This window comes from Neovison vison, chromosome 5 (genome assembly GCF_020171115.1).
Source record: "Neovison vison isolate M4711 chromosome 5, ASM_NN_V1, whole genome shotgun sequence".
NCBI classification, from domain to species: Eukaryota; Metazoa; Chordata; class Mammalia; order Carnivora; family Mustelidae; genus Neogale; species Neogale vison.
In genome coordinates this window covers 63,522,908-63,543,570 of record NC_058095.1, presented here as the reverse complement: position 1 = coordinate 63,543,570, position 20,663 = coordinate 63,522,908, and the positions used below count along the sequence as shown (strand labels likewise).

The 20,663-nt window shown below is 43.3% G+C and overlaps 1 protein-coding gene and 1 pseudogene across 2 annotated transcripts; one reads left to right on the top strand and one right to left on the bottom strand.

The window, feature by feature from the left end:
* Positions 1-3,329: 3,329 nt before the first annotated feature.
* ZNF287 (zinc finger protein 287) lies at positions 3,330-19,269 on the bottom strand. 2 transcript variants are annotated; one of them, XM_044249171.1, is made up of 6 exons: positions 19,203-19,269; positions 17,467-18,067; positions 16,569-16,669; positions 14,171-14,297; positions 13,623-13,709; positions 3,330-7,808 (listed from the first exon to the last, which is right to left on the bottom strand). In XM_044249171.1, the coding sequence occupies exons 2-6, from the start codon at positions 17,867-17,869 to the stop codon at positions 6,241-6,243; spliced, it is 2,286 nt and encodes a 761-aa protein (XP_044105106.1). In that variant the 5' UTR covers positions 17,870-18,067; positions 19,203-19,269; the 3' UTR covers positions 3,330-6,240. The 2 variants fall into 2 exon arrangements, with proteins under 2 accessions (XP_044105106.1, XP_044105105.1); XM_044249170.1 differs by having other exon boundaries at positions 19,027-19,245.
* Positions 16,740-16,833, top strand: LOC122908095 (annotated as a pseudogene).
* Positions 19,270-20,663: the final 1,394 nt, after the last annotated feature.

Below are 20,663 nucleotides of genomic sequence, written 5' to 3'. Positions count from 1 at the left end.
GAGAAGCGACGCTCCCCGCGGTCTTGTTTGAGTGCTCGAGCGGGGTTCGAGGAGAGGAATGCCCGAGTTCCGCGGTGGTTGGGAACCAAGCGCGAGCTTGAACCCATGTTCCCGTAAAGAAGACTGGAGAAGGGGTACACGAGTACTGGCGACTCCGGAAAGGGAAGACCCCCCCCCCCCCTTGTACCCACATTGGTAACCCTCTCAACTTAGGACGGCGGGGCACAGGCGCACCGGCGCAGTGTGGCCGGCAGAGGGCACCATTGCTCGCCCAGCGCTCTCCCCGCTGGCCGCTTGCTTCTTCCCAGCTAGGGTGCTGCCCTTCCTAACCCGGACTCCTGGCGTTGTGCCTCCGTTGCCCTCTCCTTTCACGCTTCGGAGCGCTGACTGACCGTTGCTTCCCTACACTCACTCCCCTCCCACACGCCCAGTGAGCGTTGCTCCTTTTATTACTTTGCCTGGTGTTGGGCTTAACCAGGGGACCGAACCTTCTGCCCCACTGTGTAGGTACCTCGTTGGCTAGCTCGTTCTCTAAAGGGGCGGTAAATATTTTAGGCTTTGCGGTGTCTGTAACTTTGCGGTTGTAGAAAGCAAGCCGCCAAAGGGAGTACTTAAGTGAATATGGCTGTGTTCTAATAAAACATTAACACTGAAATTTGAATTTCGTGTATTAGAAAATATTCTTATTTTCCCCATTTAAATATATTGTACTCCAATGAGTGAGAATAGTGTCCCAGGTGTATTTTTTTTTTTTAAGGTTTTATTTATTTGTCAGGGATAGAGGGAGAGCGAGCGAGCGAGCACAGGCGGACAGAGGCAGGCAGGCAGAGGCAGAGGGAGAAGCAGGCTCCCTGCTGAGCAAGGAGCCCGATGTGGGACTTGATCCCAGGACGCTGGGATCATGACCCGAGCCGAAGGCAGCCGCTTAACCAACTGAGCCACCTAGGCGTACCCCAAGTGTAGTTTTTAATCCGTGTGAGTGAGATGATTAGTTTTCAACTCTGGGTATAGACCTGATTTGGAATGACCCAAGATTTTTTTTTTTTTTTTTAAGATTTTATTTATTTATTTGACAGAGAGAGATCACAAGTAGACGGAGAGGCAGGCAGAGAGAGAGGGAAGCAGGCTCCCCGCTGAGCAGAGAGCCTGATGCAGGGCTCTATCCCAGGACCCTGAGATCATGACCTGAGCGGAAGGCAGCAGCTTAACTCACTGAGCCACCCAGGTGCCCCTGAAAAAAGGACTTGGGGGTCAAAATTCTGTTTTACATTAAAGCCCTGAAGGTACTTTTGAGATAGATGATAGCATTGAGTATATGGCTCTGAAAACTGGGAAAGATATGGGTGGGAGACCACAGCTGAAGTGGGGGTAGACGCGGGTGCATTCTTTGTTGGGCTGTTCTCATCTCAAAATTTGAATATAAGAAGCTATATAGGAAGGGAGACAAAACAAATTTTCAGTGCTCTAATTTCATCAAAATACATAATTTTATAGGGGCACCTGGGTGGCTCAGTGGGTTAAGCCGCTGCCTTCGGCTCAGGTCATGATCTCAGGGTCCTGGGATAGAGCCCTGCATCAGGCTCTCTGCTCAGCGGGGAATCTGCTTCCCTCTTTCTCTGCCTGCCTCTCCATCTACTTATGATTTCTGTCAAATAAATAAATAGAATCTTAAAAAAATACATAATTTTATAAAGTCATAAAGTACATACTGTTTGTGCTCTGAATTTCCATTAGTGTTGATCTTACAGGAAGAATTCCACTAAGTGCTGGAGCCATGGTTCCAACCCTTACTCTGTCACTGTAGGACTCCAGGACCTCAGGCAAGACACATCGACCTCATGGGCATCACTTCCCCGTCCACACAGAGGGCTGGGGACTCTGTGCTACTTGCAAGCTTACACACACGTTTATATGTATCACTAGAGTGCACATGCTTGCCATTTTTAATGCCTCTAGTGCTCTAAGGGCCTAATAATTGTAGTGAAATATAGCCATGGAGAGAACAGAAATAGAGGACTAAGTACATCTGCAGGCACATGCAGGTGAATTGATACTAGAAGATACGGTTGAAGGATGAAACCTAACAGTCTTCAAGCTCTGAAGACCAAGTTTGGCAAGAAAAACTAGCACTTAGGTTTGCCAGAAACAGACCCTCAGGATTCAAATTTACATCAGAAACCTGCTTTAAAGAATGTGATGGGAAAGATGGGATTAGCTTATAAATATGTAAATTACCAAGGCATGAAAGAGTTACAACATACTAGGTATCCTATATTAAGTTGCTGTCCTAACTGCTCTCTGATGAACCCACCTGCCAGATGAACTGACAAGCTCCCTTACAATCTGCCGGCTTTGGCACAGGACCTCCTGTAGTTACACCTGCCTTCTGGTATACATTAACACTTCCGTCCTCCCCAGTTCAGCTCTATGCTTACCAAGGCTTAAGTTGTGCTCCCCAGTTTGTCCCAGTACGTAATTATATCTCCCACAGAACTGTGTAACGGATGAAGCGAGTGCAAAAGGCTGCCTTTATGAGAACTTCAGTAGAGTGGTTAGAAAGACTCAAAGGCTATTCATGAGTGACACCTCAGCAGCAACGGGCATGCCTTGTGCCGGGATCTTGGTTTCTAAACAGTTGCCTCTTTAACCAAAGATTCCTGGAGAGATGGCTCATTCCGGAGCTGGGGGCACTGACTCTGAGATATGGCAGAAGGAAATAAAGTCCTGAAAGACTAGACAAGAAGGACTATCAAAGGATGTAAGAGCTACTTGAAGGGTTCCAAGTGGCCAAGTTTGGGACCATGTGAGCAACAGAAACAATAGCCATAACTGATTTTTAATACATGGATCAGCTGTCATCACTGCCAATCACTTACTTTGAAAATTCTTAAGTAAAGGAAAAGAATTTATGACTTTGCCTCTAGTGCATTCCCAGTTGATGACAGAAGGCTCTGCCTCATGGAAGTATTCATCAGTCAATGTAGAAAGAAAATTGCCTTTTTGCAAATCTTAATGAAACAGCTGATTCAGGATCATCACTGGATACTAAACCTATCAGGTGAAAGGCTGTTGGCAAACAGGTCTTCACACTGGGAAGATAGGATGGTTACCATGTCAACCGAGCCATCAGGTTTTACCTCGCCAGTGGTCAACCAAATGTTACTAAAACTTTGGATGTGAGGCGACACACAAAATACATCTGTTAAACATGTTGAACCTGAAGCCAATCAGGGCTTTGGCCCTAAATGCTAGTTTGCAGAAACCACAGGGGACACAAGAACAAGAGAAACCACATACAAACCAATAGTTAAATCCTGAACTTGAGACATTCTATAGCTGACCTGCTATATTGAGGGGGGGAGGTCCTGGAGAAAGTCTGAGGTGGGAGAGAGCTTGATGGATGAAACAGATTAACAAGTAAACATAATGCGTGAAACCTGACAGCATCAACAGGGAGAATTTAAACACGGATGAAGCATTAGGTATTTGAAAATTACTCTTCTTTTTTTCAAGGTATGTAATGGTATGTGGTTATGTGAAAAGCTGTCATTTTTATGAGAGGCATGCTGAAATATTTAGGGTGCAATGTCATGTCTAACTTTACAGCTGTTCAGTAAAAGGTTAAATTTTTAAAGCTAGGCAGTGGGTAAAGACGCTTTATTAACTTTTCTGTATATTTCAACACCTTTGTAAAAAAAAGTTGTGGAAAATAAGTCTACTAAATCCAAATGGCTCAGACAACTGTAGAAGTGGGAAAAATACACAAAGATTGATGATTCGCTTCTATTCTTTTTTATATATATATATATATATATATAAGGGCATTGGTTGCCTCAGTGTATCAGTGGAAGACTTTAGGAATGCATTATTTACATAAAACTCACAAAGGCAGGAAATACAAATTAAAGCAAAGAAAGGAGCTAGGGACTGTGATACTCCACACATCCATGCCAGGAGGGGGGAAAAGTGTTGTGTAAGGTGTGAAGTGGCATCATAAATAAAAATTGCATCTTAAATACAGTGGTTATTGTCTAACACAAAAGTAAACTATGGCATAAGCGTAACTTGACTATGCAACCCGAAGACAGTCTATGCTTCGTGAAGGATTCCGTGACATCGGGGTTAACTGATGCGAGGACAAGGAAAAGCAGTAACTTCTGAAGAAAACACTCAACAAGAAAGCCTGGAAGATGCTAGAACCCCTGGTCTTGGCTTCGGCACCTGTTTGCAGGATGTTTCTATCAACAGTAACATCCAAATAGAACTGTGTGCTCTGTATACTGATATTTATGGCACCAGAATGCTGACTTTTCATCCAGCTCAGGAAAATTTCCTGCACAAAGATGTCCCGCGATTTCTTTAAGAATATTCCCCCCGACACACACACACAAATTCCCCACATTAAGGTGTGGAATTCTGACTCTTCAATTTTGAAGTAGTTCCTAGTACCCAATAAATAACCACTCTTTGTTAGTGGTTTTGTACATTTTGCACATGTACAAAAAATAACTTTAAATTCAACTTCACTCTGAGTCTGTTAATTCTACCTTATTACCTCTAACTTACCTACGTATTAATTCAACAAACATATACTGACCGCTTCCCACACGCAAGGCACTGAAGAAACGAATTAAGAGCAGGACAAAACCTCAGCTCTCAGAATGTGGTCTTACATTCTGACAGCGGAATGCTGTGGAGATTGACTGTAACAGTAATTGTACCTACTTCTGTTTGCATTTCTGCCAGTTTTCCTTTTAGGTTTAGGACCCCACAAACTTAGTTATTATTGTTCAATGATGACTGCCATCAATGATAGTTTCTGCATCAATGCGTTTTCCAATGTTTCCTGACATTTTAGGAGTAATCCCCATTTTTACTTCTGAGAAAGTATCAATTCCAATTATTACTCTAAAAATCAGTCACTTCATTTTTAGTTCCTTATCAACAGGCTAAATTTTGTCTCATCCAATTAGCCACTCTTACTTAGGCAAACCAAGTCTAAAAGACTATGTGCTAACTCACCTGTGTATCCTTTCTTCACGGCTGTCTTCACCCTTGATTTCTGCCCTGACCCACTTTCTGTAGTGAACTTTACGTCTATTTTCTATCACTGATCTTTTCCTCACACTCTGTAAATAGGTGTTTTCACTCCTTGTTTGTCTTGGAATGTGGTGGGGGGCACATCTGGCAACCCAGCTTAGTAGGCTTCTTATGCTCATTCCGTGACATGTCCTTTGTCGTCTTTCACTACTTTAGGAAGCTTTCTGTTGCTTAAATTAGCTGTAGTTTTTAGCACAAGAAGAAGCCCTGAAAGGATCTAATTAGGAAGTCTGGGCCCTGACCAGTGTCTCAACAGAAATGGGCTTTCTGTGGTGAACAGCCATAGGGAACCTTAAGTTACGAATTTAGGAATCAGGTGACTTTTATTTTTTTTTTATTATTCTGGTGACTTTTATTATTAAAAGTCAGGGACTTTTATTTTTTCCTTCAGGCGGACAGATGTCAAAACCTAGTGAAACTAAGGCTGATGTTTTAAAGATGAATTTAAGGTTGGGTGTTTAACTTTTGTCCATTTAACTAAATTTGTACAAATGCCTAAGGGCTATATATACATTAGTTTATCCTAACAGGTCAGCTTTCCATAAGCTCTCTTCCTTGAATATTTCCATATGTAAAGGAAAATGTAATTAAACAGTTGTCACATAAAAATTAAGATGCTTTCCACTATATATATTTTGCAAACCTACTGGCTCCACATGGCAGTTATGGCATAACAGGAAAAGGGAAGGGAACCCTTTACATATTTAAGGCTTCAAAGCTGGGAAGCAATAAAGGCCTGAAAGCAGCTTTTTCAGTTATCCCAAGATGACTCACTAGTGTGAAATCCCTACTTGATGGAAGCTTTCCCCAGTTACATTCATAAAGTCTCATTAAGAAGTACTTGAAATACACTAAGAGTCGATGAGTTACAGGTTTTTGAGTACTCTTACTTTTGCAGGGTTTCTTTCTGGCATGAATTAAACTGATTTCAAGTAAAGGTGAAGAAGTGAATAAAGACTGTTTTTAAATTTCACATTCAATTTAAATAGCTTATATCCACATTACTAATTCTGATACTTCTGCTGAGCCACACCTGACACATATTGCACTTCTTTTGGGTTTCTTTTGAATAATGTTTTAACAAAGTACAAAATAAAATTTGAATGAACTGTAAGACCTAATTGAAGTCTCCTGTATCCATTAATTATGGTGTTTGGCACCTGTATGCACACGCTGGTGCTGAATGAGATTTGTACTCTGTGTGAAGGTTTTACCACATATACGGCATGCATAGGGCTTCTCTCCTGTGTGAATTCTCTGGTGTTGAATAAGGCATGTTCTCTGGCTAAAATCCTTATCACATTCATTGCATTTATAGGGCCTTTCTCCAGTATGAGTTCTCTGATGTTGATTAAGTGAGGAGGAGTAAATAAAGGCTTTCCCACATTCATTACACTTATACGGCTTCTCTCCGGTATGAATCCTTTGATGCTGAGTGAGATTGGCACCCTGCCTGTATGCTTTCCCGCATATATTGCATTTGAAGGGTTTCTCTCCATTGTGGATCCTTTGATGCTGAGTAAGGTGGACACTCTGGCTGAACGCTTTCCCACAAACACTGCATTTGTACGGTTTCTCCCCGGTATGAGTCCTGTGGTGTTGAGTAAGGTTTGCACTCTGGCTGAAGGCTTTTCCACATATTTTACATATATAGGATTTCTCTCCCGTGTGAGTGGTCTGATGTTGAATAAGAGTTGAGGAATGAGCAAAGGCTTTTCCACATTCGTTACATTTGTAACACTTCTCTCCCGAATGAATTCTCTGATGTCGAATGAGGTAAGTACTCTGACTAAACACTTTCCAACACTCATTGCATTTATATGGTTTCTTTCCAGTATGTATTTTTTGATGTTGAAGAAGGTGTGTACTCTGACTGAAAGTCTTCCCACATTCGTTGCATATATAAGGTTTCTCACCAGTATGAACTCTCTGGTGATTAATCAGCGATGAACTGTGGCTGAAAGTTTTACCACACTCCAAGCATCGATATGGTTTCTCTCCAGTATGTGTCCTTTGATGTATAGTGAGGTGTGCGCGCTGACTGAAGTCTTTGCCACAGTCATCACACTTATAGGGTTTCTCTCCAGTGTGAATTCTCTGGTGTATAGTAAGGTGGGCGCGCTGGCTGAAGGCTTTACCACACTGGTGGCATTCGTATGGTTTTTCTCCAGTATGCATTCTCTGATGTGCAATAAGGGACGAGATGTGCCTAAACTCTTTCCCACATTCTTCACATTCATGAGATTTTTCTTTGGTATGGGTGCTTTGGTGTTTCACAAAGGATGGGTTTTTCCTAAACTTTTTCCCACACACGTTACATTTATAAGGCTTCTCTCCAGGATATATCTTTCTGTGTACAATACCATATGAAACATGATTGAAGGTTGCCCTGCCTTCATCATACATAGTTTTATTATCTGACTGGGTACCAAACTGAATAATTAGGTTTGAATGCTTTTCAAAAGTATTTCGATAGATATCATATTTACTAAGACACTCTTCCATAGGGTCATCTTCTTTTGAGAGGACTGACTTCAAAGTAAAATTTCTTTCATTCATGGGAATTTTCCTATAGGTATCTGATGCGTGCCTCTCAAATCTCTCATCGTAGTCATATGGTTCTTCCAATTTCACAGTCTGAGTTCCAGTCTTTACGAGTGTAGAAGTATTTGTAACTGGAGTACACTCTTGGGCTTCTGTTTTCCATTCTGACAAAAAGAATATAGAACATAAAAAGTTTTCCTCTATTTGGAGAAGGAAACTGCCAAAACAAAAACAAAATTCTGAACATGAATAAAATGCCTTAAAAGACTATGACTCTGACAACCTTTGGACACGGTCCTTAAAGCTTGGGAAAAGCAGGGCTCCTGGGTGGCTCAGTCGGTTAAGCGTTTCCCTTTCAGCTTGTGTCACAATGCCAGGGTCCTAGGATCAAGCCCCACATTGGGCTCCCGGCTCAGCAGGGAATCTGCTTTTCCCTCTCCCTCTACCCTTCCCTCTCTAATCAAGCTCTGTCTCTCTCTCAAATAAAAAATCTTTACCATAAAAAAAAAAAAAAAAAAAAACAAAGAAAAAAGCTTGGGAAAAGAGAATACAGGGGCAGAAAACCAGAAGACTCAACTGCTGAAAAAGGACAGGCTCCTCACTACTCAACATGCACATAGATTAATAAAACAGGTTAAGTCAGGCGACTGGACTAAGAGATGTGAAAACAAGACTGTGGGATAATGTGGGATGACTTCATGGGTTGATTTGTATCAAGCAGACACTAACTCTCATTGACTCCTTCCAACCTACTCTGCACAATCCACATAATACTCCAAAAGCAATTTCAAGGAGTGCTCTCCATGCTTAAATATCTCTAGTAAATCTCTCATAATAATAGTTCTTAAAGTATTGTCCCCAGATGAGTGACATAAACATCACTATCACCTGGGAATTTGTTAAATTATTGGTCCTCATCCAGACAAGCTGAATCAGGAACTTTGCAGGCTATGGAACCAGAAAAGATCCCAAATAGTCAAGCATGTTGAAAAAGAAAACCAAAGCTGATGGCGTCACGATTCTGGATTTAAGCTCTATAATAAAGCCATAATCACCAAGATAGTATGGTAATGGCACAAAAAACAGACACACAGTTCACTGGAACAGAACAGAGAACCCAGATACGGACCCTCAACCATGGGGCATGACCATGACTCTATGGTCAACTAATCTTTGACAAAGCAGAAAGAATATCCAATGGGAAAAAAAAACAGTCTTTTCAACAAATGATGCTGGGAAAATTGTTGGACAGCCACATCCAGAATGAAACTGGACCATTTTCTTGTACCATACTTGTACTAAGTCAAAATGGATAAAAGACCTAAGCACGAGACAGGAATCCATCAAAATCCTCTGTGACCTCGGCCATAGCAACTTCTTGCTAGACATGTCTCCAAAGGCAAGGGAAACACAAACAAAAATGAACTATTAGGACATCATCAAGATAAAAAGCTTTTGTACAGCAAAGGAAACAGTTGACAAAAATCAAGACAACCTGCAGAACAGGAAAAGATATTTGCAAATGTCTCATCAGATAAAGGGCTAGTCTTCAAGATCTATAGAAAACATATCAAACTCAACTCCCACAAAACAAATAAACCAATCAAGAAGTGAGCAGAAGACATGAAAAGACATTTCTCCAAAGACATATAAATGCCCAAAAGACACATGAAAAAATGCTCAACATCACTCGGCATCAGGAGTCAAACCACAAATCAAAACCACAGTGAGATACCACCTCACACCAGTCAGAAGGGCTAAAATTAACCAGTCAGGAAAAAAGACAGGTGTTGGTGAGTATGCGGAGAAAGGGGAACCCTCCTACACTGTTGGTGGGAATGCAAACTGGTGTAGCCACTCTGGGAAACAGTATGGAAGTTCCTCAGAAAGTTAAGAACAGAGCTACCCTACCACCCAGTAAATTGCACTACTGGGTATTTTCCCAAAGGATACAGATGTAGTGATCTGAAAGGGAGACACCACCCCAATGTTTATAGCAGCAATGTCCACAATAGCAAAACTAAGATGGAAAAAACCCAGATGTCCATTGATAGATGAATGGATAAAGAAGATATGTATATTTATAAAGAAGATATATATATATATATACATCTATACATACACGCAAACACACACACACACACACACACACACAAATGGAGTATTACTCAGCCATCAAAAAAAAATCTTACCACTTGCAATGATGTGCAAGGAACAAGAGGGTATTATGTTAAGCAAAATGAGTCAATCAAAGGCAATTACACGGTTTCACTCATATGCGGAATTTAAGAAACAAAACAGAGAATCATAGGGGAAGGGAGGGAAAAATAAAGTAAGGCGAAATAAGAGAGGGAGACAAACCACAAGAGACTCTTAGCTATAGGAAACGAACTGAGGGTTACTGGGATGGGGTAATTGGCTGATGGCCATTAAGGAGGGCACATGATGGAATGAGCACTCCTCTCCCTCTGTTCCCCTATCCCCTGCTCATGCTTGTGCTGTCTCTTAAACAAATAAAATCTTTAAAAAAAAAAAAAAACTTTGCAAATAGGGCTAAAGCAATCTGTTTTACAAAGCCCTCTAAGTGGTTTTGATGTTCACTGAAGTTTGAGCCCCAATGGCTTAAAGGAGAAAAGTTTACAAAGTTCAAAATACCTCCACTTGACATATTCAGTACCCAAATAATCCAGCTTTTCCTATTCTACTATATCTTCTGCCAAACTTCATATTCAGCTTAAAAATGTAAAGTCACCCATATAACTTCAAGCTACTTCCTCATAGCCTCCTATAGGTGCCATACAAATTCCAGACTTAGGCATTCTCTCTTTTGAAAGAGAGTGAGCGTGAGTAGGGAGTAGAAGCAGACTCCCTGCTGAGCTCGGAGGCAGACCTGGGGTTCCATCCCAGGTCACTGAGCCAAAACCAAGAGTTGAATGCTCAACTGAGCCATGCAGGCACCCCAGATTTAGGCATTCTCTTAAGATAACTTCTCTATCTATTGAAAAAAAGTGTATGGCCCAGCTCCTATTTTTCTCTCTTTCTTAGACTCCTCAAGTACAGATTAGGTTGAATCACATGACCTTGGCTTTGTGTAGTCAATATGGCTGAAATTTCAGCAGTCTCATATGATTCAACCTAATGTAAAGTTGGGGCCAGGACAGTACTTGGCTTTATATTATTACTTCACAACTTTGTGTGTTTCTTGTATTTTCAACTTAGATGCAAACTCTGAGAACAGCCTGTGCTTCTTTTACATTTCCTTCAGAAAATGGCCCAAGACTCTGGATATGGTGGCCACTCAACTGAACTGGTAAAATAAATGACAATAATTTGTTGTTAAAAGGTGAGCCAAATGAAAGCACACACATACACATAAAAGCAAAGCAAACAATAAAAAATCCCTGACCTCAAATCTGGCTGCAAAGCAATCAAATATGTATTTATTCATGCCTATTATATTTCCAGTATGATGGTTTAAAACAAATTTAAATTAGAATATCTTTCTCTCTTGAAATCTGGTTGAAAACACAGGACTTTCGAATATTATGAATTATGTAATGAAATATCAAATATAGAGTTCATAATATAGCAAAAATGGTACCGGATAGTTCAGAAATATTTTAAGATGCAGATCCAAATATAAATCTTTTTAAATATATCCATTCCACAGAATCATATGCAGTGTTTTAAAGTGATAGCTGCCATTCATCAATAAAGTATTAGAGTAAGGGATAATGGAACACTAATAACTGGTAACAATAACTAGATAGGTTTATGTATATTGACTTACTACTTTGATTCAGATATAAAAATCAGAGCTGAGATTAGAAAATGCTTGGGACTAACATTAAATGAAAAAAGTAGTCCCACAGCTAACATGGAAATGCACTGGAACTACACAAATAATATCAAAGAGCTAAGAAGATGATAGTTTTTGTTTTTTTTAAGATTTTATTTATTCACTTGACAAAGACAGGGAGAACTGCAGGTAGAGGGAGAAGAAGGCTCCCTGCCGAGCAGGGAGCCCGATTTGGGGCTCAATCCTAGGACCTTGAGAACATGACCTGAGCCGAAGGCAGCCACTTAACCATCTGAGCCACCCAGGTGCCCTGATTATTATAGGTTTTAAAAAATTCTTTTTTTCCCTTTCTTATTTATTTATTTATTTGACACAGAGAAAGAGATCACAAGTAGGCAGAGAGGCAGGCAGTGAAAGGGGGAGAAGCAGGCTCCCCGCTGAGCAGGGAGCCTGATGTGGGCTGGATCCCAGGACCCCAAGATCATGACCTAAGCTGGTGGCAGAGGCTTAACCCACTGAGCCACCCAGGTGCCCCTAAAAATTATTTTCTAATTTTCAATATACTGTCTATATAACTCATTATTATTTAGTACTAGAGATGTAGTTGTAATTTTTTGTAATTTTTATATAAGAAAAATAATTTTTTTATTTTTAAAGATTTTATTTATTCGCTAGAGCACAAGTTGTGGGGGCAGCGGGCAGAGTGAGAGGGAGAAGCAAACTCCCCATCAAGCAGGGAGCCCTACTTGGGGCTCAAACCCAGAACCACAAGACCACGACCTGAGCCGAAGGCAGATGCCCAACCGACTGAGCCACCCACCTGCCCCAAGAATCAGCTTTGCAAGTAGTATTACCGAAGTCTGGGACAAGCGAGCATGAAAAATAACCAAAACAAACCTGAATTGGTGGGATTTTCAAAAAATCCCAAATGTCCACAGTGACATGTTCACATAAAAAATGAGGTGGGAGGAAGAAGAAATCTTCTTCTTCTTTTTTTTTTTTAAAGATTTTATTTATTTATTTGAGAGAGACAGAATGACAGAGAGAAAGCATGAGAGGAAAGAGTTCGGTGGGAGCAGAATCCCTGGTGAGTAGGGAGCCTGATTTGGGACTCGATTCTGGGACTCCAGGATCATGACCTGAGCCAAAGGCAGTTGCTTAGCCAACTGAGCCACCCAGGCACCCTCTCCCAAACATTTTTTTTTTTTTTTTTTTAAGATTTTGACAGAGAGAGAGAGAGCATGAGAGGGGAGAAGGTCAGAGGGAGAAGCAGACTCCCTGCTGAGCAGGGAGCCCAATGCAGAACTTGATCCCAGGACTCTGGGATCATGACCTGAGCCGAAGGCAGTCGATTAACCAACTGAGCCACCCAGGCGCCTTCCCCAAACATTTTTATATTGACTTTATATTGCAAACAAAACCAAACAAAATACCTGAACAGAAACAACTAGGGGGCACCTGGGTGGCTCAGTGGGTTAAGCCTCTGCCTTTGGCTCAGGTCATGGTCTCGGGGTCCTGGGATCAAGCCCCGCATCGGGCTCTCTGCTCAGCGGGCAGCCTGCTTCTTCCTCTCTCCCTGCCTGCCTCTCGGACTACTTGTAATCTCTGTCTGTCCAATAAATAAATAAAATCTGTAAAAAAAAAAAGAAAGAAAGAAACAACTAGAAACAAGCACCAGTGGTTGGGCTGAGAGATGCAGGAACCGGGTGAATGAACTATACAGTAAGAGAACATCTTTGAGTGTTTTGAAGATATTTTTTCAAAATTAGGAAAGAAAATGAGTTAGGGAAGTGGAGGTTGGAGGCTACAGGGATTTGTTGGTAACAGAATAAAAGAAACTTACTAAGAGGAAGGTCTGAAACTTAAAATTTTAGGGACATTGACTCATGCTTATAAAAGAGGGAGGAGACAACAGCACAGTGAAAGCGCCAGACAAAGCTGGGAATGGGATCCAGGGGTCACAGGGAAGGATAAAAGGAGACACTGTGTAAAGGTGGAACAATGATGTTTGGAACTGGGTTCCTGAAGGTGGCCTCTGTGAGGGGGCAACGCCAAACAGCTCAGTGTTCCTGACAGGCCGGGATGTCTGTGGAGCGGGACCTGGCCATATTTAAATAAATATATCTCACTGCACTTACACTCTTCAATGCAAACAATCTCATGACAGTTCTTCTCTCACCTGGACTAGGGCCTTCTAAGATCTCTTTTATCACCATCCATGGTTCTTCCAGTAAGGGAATCACAGTTGGTCGGTACACCGTAAGTCCTGTTTCAGAGGAATATAAGGAGTTTTATCCTGGAGATAAACAGTTGTTTGAATTTTACTGCCTAACTTCTACTTATCTGTGAGGACAGATGTCCACAGGAAAACAATGGTTTCATGTACATGATCTAGTGAGAGAATTAGGTCACTGTGCTTTTCAATGCTACAATAAAAATGTCCTGCTGCTCAGGAGGGTATGTGCACAGAGCTCATGGTGGGAGGGGATCACAGGAAAAGCAGGGAACGGGCAAGGGGCAGGTTGTGTGGAAGCCCTGGGAAGCCACGTGTCATAGCTCTCAATGCTCCTTCAGTTAGAAACTTTTTATTTGGCAAAAGGGAGAACACAGCGGTATCTATGCCCGAATGGAATGAGGAAACTCACCCCTAAGCCCCATTCTCAGCACTGTGCTGAGGAAAGAAAGATGGTGGATATGCTGGCAGCAGTGGGCGCAGCGGATGCTTACCCAGAGAAACCATGTTCCAGTAGTTCTGTAATGTCACAGTCTTGTACAATTCCTTCTGTACGGGACGCATTATCTCCCAGTCCTCCTGGGTGATATCCACAGCCACATCTTTGAATGTCATTGATTCCTGAAACATCAAATATAATTTGGCTCAAGAACTGGCAGGAGGGGCGCCTGGGTGGCTCAGTTGGTTAAGGAACTGTCTTCGGCTCAGGTCATGGTCCCGGAGTCCCGGGATCGAGTCCCGCATCAGGCTCCCAGCTCCATGGGAAGTCTGCTTCTCCCTCTGACCTTCTCGCCTCTCATGCTCTCTCTCTCTCAAATAAATAAATAAAATCTTTGAAAAAAAAAAAAGAACTGGCAGGAGGAGGATAGCGGTAACACCAGGGACATGTGTGGTGGGGGTATCAGAGAATGTTGACCTGTAGTAAGAGCCTACAGGTTATCTAGTTAAGTTACAGATGAGCATACATGAATGGTCCTACAGGGAAGTCTGAAAACAGAATTTATAATTACGTTTTCAGCTGGCACAAGTGTATGTATGGATGGCTCCGTATTAAAAGAGGGTTTACACAGACAGCTGAATGGCTATGCTTTTCAAGCTTTGCCTTAAGAAATCAGTGTTGGGGCGCCTGGGTAGCTCAGTTGTTAAAATGTCTGCCTTAGGCTCAGGTCATGATCCCAGGGTCCTGGAATTGAGCGCCACATTGGGCTCCCTGCTCAGCAGAGAGACTGCTTCTCCCATTCCCTCTGCTTACCGCTGCCTACTTGTACTCTCTCTGTCAAAAAATAAATAAAATCTTAAAAAAAAAGAGAGAATTCAGCGTGTCATAATTTGAAATTCTAAGATATATTTGTGTGCTTTAGGATGAAATGCAAAGCCACTCCTTCCTTTTTAAAATAAAATTGGTGGGGTGGCTGGGTGGCTCAGTGGGTTAAGCCTCTACCTTCGGCTCATGTCATGATCCCAGGGTCCTGGGATCGAGCCCCGCATCGGGCCCTGTGCTCAGCAGGGAGCCTATTTCCCTATCTCTCTCTCTCTGCCTGCCTCTCTGCCTGCTTGTGATCTCTGTCTGTCAAATAAATAAATAAAAATCTTTAAAAAAATAAAAATAAAATAAAATAAAATTGGGACTGAAACCCATACTGATGAACTGTTACACTTTTAATATATCTCACAATCTGGTAAGGTTAAGTATCCCTCTTTGCTCTTTTTCTTCCTTTTGTTAAAAAAAGTTGATTCCTTTTCCATGTTTTTCAAATAAACTTCTAAGTTCCTTATAAAAATTGTATTGACAATGACACTACTTATAATTTAGGGGGAACAGGCAATTTTACAACACTCAAAGCTGCTTTCATGTCTTATAGAATGATATAGGACATGGATGTACTACAAAATTTATACTACGTTTAGTCCTAGATATTTTATTTTATTTTTTTTACAAGGAAACTTTTATTTTCAATTTTCATCAAGAAATTTGAGTCCTAGATATTTTAAATTTGGGGGGTGGGGAAAACTGTGCAGGGAACCTCTTATTTCATTTCATCATCTGTCTGGTTTTAGTGTGTATGTAAGAAAGTTACTAATTTTCTATTTTTTAAAGTAAGCTCTATGTCCCACATGAGGTTCCAACTCATGACCCTGAGATCGAGAGCCGCAAGCTCTACCAAGTGAGCCAGCCACCCCTAATAGTGATTGATTTTCATATGCCATTTTCTGTAGTAATCACCTTACTCAAATTTTCTCCTGTTGTTTCCCAGTTCTTCCCTTCACTTTCCTAGGGTTTTCAGGTAAACAATTGTACTATCTATGAACAATAATTTTACTCTACCTATTTCAGATGTATATTTTTACAGCAAAATTTTCTCTTAAGGTGGCCTGACAGAACATAGACTCATGATCAACATAACACCAGAAAATACATGGCCTTTAATTACTTGTTAATGAGAAAAATAATTTTAGCAACTACTGCTTACTGATGGTTTACTGTAATCCAGGCTAACTACAAGTCTTGTAATGTTTAATCCTCACAATTTAAGAGGTAAGTTCTATTTATTAGAGTTTAATAACTCAGGCTAAGTGTGGTCAAGTATCTTGCCCCAAATCATAGGTTCCGATTCATCTGGCTGTGGAGGTCAATCCCTTAACCTCTAGGCAATGTTGCTGCCTTAAAATCAAAACAGTGAGGAAAGGGGTATCAGGGGAAGGCAACAGGGGCTTATTCCTTAAAAAGAGAGTCACTTAACAGGCCAAGCTGGATTTAAAGAGAGGAAGAGATGCTTAAGTCCTAGATTGGGCTTTCATGGGGGGACAGAAGTTACAGGGCCAGGACAAAACGTCCTCACACAAACACCTCCAAGAAGCCATTCAAAAATCACAGAAAAAACTAACACTTACTTTGGTCACCAAGTCATTTAACCACCCTGCCTGGAAAGCAGGTCTTCCTTTGGAGTCTTCCTCTGGGGTCTCTTGGGGAAGGGCAGAGTTCTGAGGAACAGCTGGGGAAGGGAGACCATGATGGAGATTAGTCCTGTTTGAACAGTCTAGCAAACTTAACCAAATAGATGCCTATACTTCCCTAAAGTGAGAAATGAGAAAGAAACAAAAAATAGCACCCCTGCGCAAGGATGACACGCAAATTCGTGAAGCGTTCCATATTTTTCATGGGGAGTCTGCTTCGCTCTCTGACCTTCTCCTCGCTCATGCTCTCTCTCACTGTCTCACTCTCTCAAATAAATAAATAAAATCTTTAAAAAAAAAAAATAGCACCCCTACTTTAAAGAGTCAGAGGGAAGGACCAGTGAAACTTGTCCTAAGACATCAATGCAGGTTTCAAAAACAAGTCTGTTCTGGGACTGCTAAGGATATGCACCAAATTCCCAATTTTCTACTACATCTTCATGCGATGTAAATCATGTGTGCTGTCTCTTAATAAGGAAGTATGCTCTGGACCCTTTCCTACTTTTTTGGAAGGATGTTATTGTAAAATCCAATTCACAAATTGCTTACTGACAGAATGGTTCAAACCTCTGCAGGTAAAATTCCTGACGGCTCACACTGGGATAACTGAGTTGCATTTGGTCATTGTTTTAGGACACTAGGTAACATGTGTTTGGTCCCAAGCAGTCTGGAAGGGACACACCATGCAGGATGGGGTTCCATGTTAAAGCCCGTTCTTGACTCACCGCCTTTTGCTCTCCCCAGTTTCTTTAAAGGGCTGCTCTGTGATATGCTGGTTGACTTCTCTAACCCTAACTGCCCAGGATTCCTCCCCTTTCTGCCTTGTGATTCTCACCTTCCTCTTCTAGAATCTGAGTCAGATCCTCTACCAGCGTCACCACTTCCTCACTGCTCTCTGGGTACTGGGACTTCACCCAAGTCCTAACCTCCCCAGGCAAGATGGTCAGGAACTGCTCCAGCACCAGCAGCTCCAAGATTTGTTCCTTTGAGTGAATCTCAGGTCTCAGCCATTTAAGGCAGAGCTCTCGGAGCTGATTCAATGCCTTTCGAGGACCAGCTAGGTCTGGATATGGAAAATTCCTAAAGTTCTGTCGACAGGTCTCAGTGTCACGCAAGATTCTTGAAGCAAGGGTTTCCTTTGCAATGTTGTGGGGTCCACTCTGAGCCTTGTCTGGCTTCCACATAAGAAGGACTTGGGCACGTGAAGAACTGGTCATCCTCTTGCACGAGGCCAACATCGCTACAGGTGGGAGAGTCAATCTGGCAATATTCTTTATATCTCCAGTAGTGAGCCAAATGCTTGAAGTCTCATGCTAGAACCACAAAGACATTATATCAAGGGCTGCTGCAGCCAAGGGCAGAACAGGGTCAAGGTTGAGTTAGCAGCCTTAGTTAGAAATTCTGAGCCCAGAACTTGCAGGGATGGTTAAGAGACCCTGAAACACAAGAACAGACCATAATGTCAAGAATTCTGGTGCTCTCTGCTATCCACATCCGCGAACAGAAACAGCCTGCTCAAGTGTTTACAGGTAAACATACATAGACTTTACCTGGGTCTTCCTTCCCTACCTCCTCAGACTTGTGAGATAAATGCAATCTGCTGGGGACAGGGGACGGGACAGCTATTAAAAAGGGTCACAGAAGCAAAGCCCCGAAGCATGAGCAAAACAACAGATCAAACTTCTAACTTGTTGAAACAGAAATTAAACTTTTCCGGGGGTTGTGGGGGTGGGGGGAGCTTCAGTATTTTTGCGATGTCACAGAAGCTGTAAAGGACCGCACTGGCTCTCAACAACAGAGCATACCTGTAGGTACTTGGAACAACCTGGGAGGAGAATCCTTCCCAGGTTCCCAAGGAAACTGTCAAGGAAAAAAGGGCGGACATGCACTTGCTTTAGATGTTAATGCCAGCACATTCTAGCTTCTGAGTATCAGAGGGCTGGAGAGACAAGCCGGTTGGGCTGGGAAAAAGTAGGAGGCTGATGTGCCTTGAAGCCCTTTGAAACTCTTCTACAGGAGACAATTCCTCACGAGTAAATCTGAAACCAGGATTCCCGAGGAAAACCTCGGAACAGGCCTGACCCGGCGACCTGACACCACCTGCCCTCGGGCTCCAGCTCTGAGCCCTCCTCAGGCTCAGTCGTGTAACCGAAGCCAACTGTTTACAGGCGCTGCAGAGGATATGCGCCAGCCCCGCCCGCCGCGTCTCCCCAACTCCCCTTCAGCCGGACTGTCGCGGGCAGCGGCGGAGCGGGGACCCGGCCCGCCACCGCAGCCAACACCCCGTGCTCGCCTTTCCCGCAGGCCGCGAGCGCTGACGCCGCGCGGGAACCGGCTGGGGCTCCGGCCTGACCGCGCCGACACTCGCCCCCGGCGGCGCCCTCGACATCATTACCTGTCGCGGGGGCCGGGCGGACGCGCAGCCCGAACGGCCGGAGAGGCCCGGGGCAACAATGGCGGCGGGGGAGCGGGCGCCTGCGTGGCGAGCTCAGCCCCGCGCTGCAGAGGGGTCTCTGGCTCCGCCACTTCCCTAACCGGGAAAGCACGACGTGTCTCGGCCAGGAGCCGCACCTTCCAGCCGGGTCCTGAGGAGCCTGGCCCTGCACGAACCGCGCCTCAGCTCCACCGCGACCTCGCCTCAGCCCCACTGCGCATGTGCGCAAGGGGAACGCTGCGCGCCCGCTGAGCCAATCGGAAGGCGCGTCCCGGCCCTCCCTCCCGCCCGAGCCTCATTCCTTGGACCTGTCTCCATGGTAACCTCCTCCACCCATCACTGCGACTTGCTTGTTAGCCCGCAAGGTTCTAAGGGAACTTTAAAGTTTCCCTGGCCAGAAGCGGGTCTGGAAGATGACTGGGAGGTCGGGGAGTTACTAGCATCTGGGCGAGGAGGATGCGGATGGGCGGCGGTTAAAGCTCCACCCTAATTAACCAGAGAAAACCTGGTGCCATGGGGCGCCTGGGTGGCTCAGTCGTTAAGCATTTGCTTAAGCGCCTGCCTTCGGCTCAGGTCATGATCCCAGGATGCTGGGATGGAGCTCCACATCTGGCTTCCAAGAAGCCTGCTTCTCCCTCTCCCACTCCCCCTGCTTGTGTTACTTCTCTTGCTGTGTCTGTCAAATAAAAATATAAAATCTTTTAAAAAAATAGAAAAGAAAAGAAAAGCTGGGGCGCCTGGGTGGCTCAGTGGGTTAAGCCGCTGCCTTCGGCTCAGGTCATGATCTCAGGGTCCTGGGATCGAGTCCCGCATCGGGCTCTCTGCTCAGCAGGGAGCCTGCTTCCCTCTCTCTCTCTCTCTCTGACTGCCTCTCTCTCCGTCTACTTGTGATCTCTCTCTGTCAAATAAATAAATAAAATCTTTAAAAAAAAAAAGCTGGTGCCAGAGTTCTAGAGGAAGGAGGGGCATGGAAGATGTGGGTCCAAAGGCAGAACAACCCAAAGTGCATTTTTGAGCCTTACTGTGCATACACATTCACTATGAAAGGTTCTGAGTCCCTCCTAGGAATCGGATTCTAAGTTGGAAAAGGGATAACATCCAACAGCATGCTGTTTACACAGACACAGCAAAACCACATAAAACGCTTGAAAATAAAAGGATGGGAATACATTCCAGGTGTCCCTGTTATTTACTGCCATGTTGGCAAACCACCCAAGACTTAATGGTCTTAGAAAACAACTACTGTCTTATGCTCATGGATTTTGCGGGTCAGGAATTTGGAAGAACAGTGGGCATGGCTCTTCCCAGCTCCACTGTGCCCAGGGGCCTAGTTGAGATGATTTAATGGCAGGGAGGGTCCATTTCCAAGATCGCTCCTCACTCACATGTCTTAATGGGTGAGCTCAGATGGCTTAAGGATGAGCTCAGCTTGGATCTGTTCAGAGTGACCTTTTCCACGTGAAGGATTCAGGATGGCTGTTCTTCTTACATGGAATCTCTGGGCTCAAGAGCAGATATTCTAGTGAATAAGAAAGAAGCTTCATGGCTGATGACGACATAGTTCTGGAAGTCACATAGCATCACAGCGTCACACATGA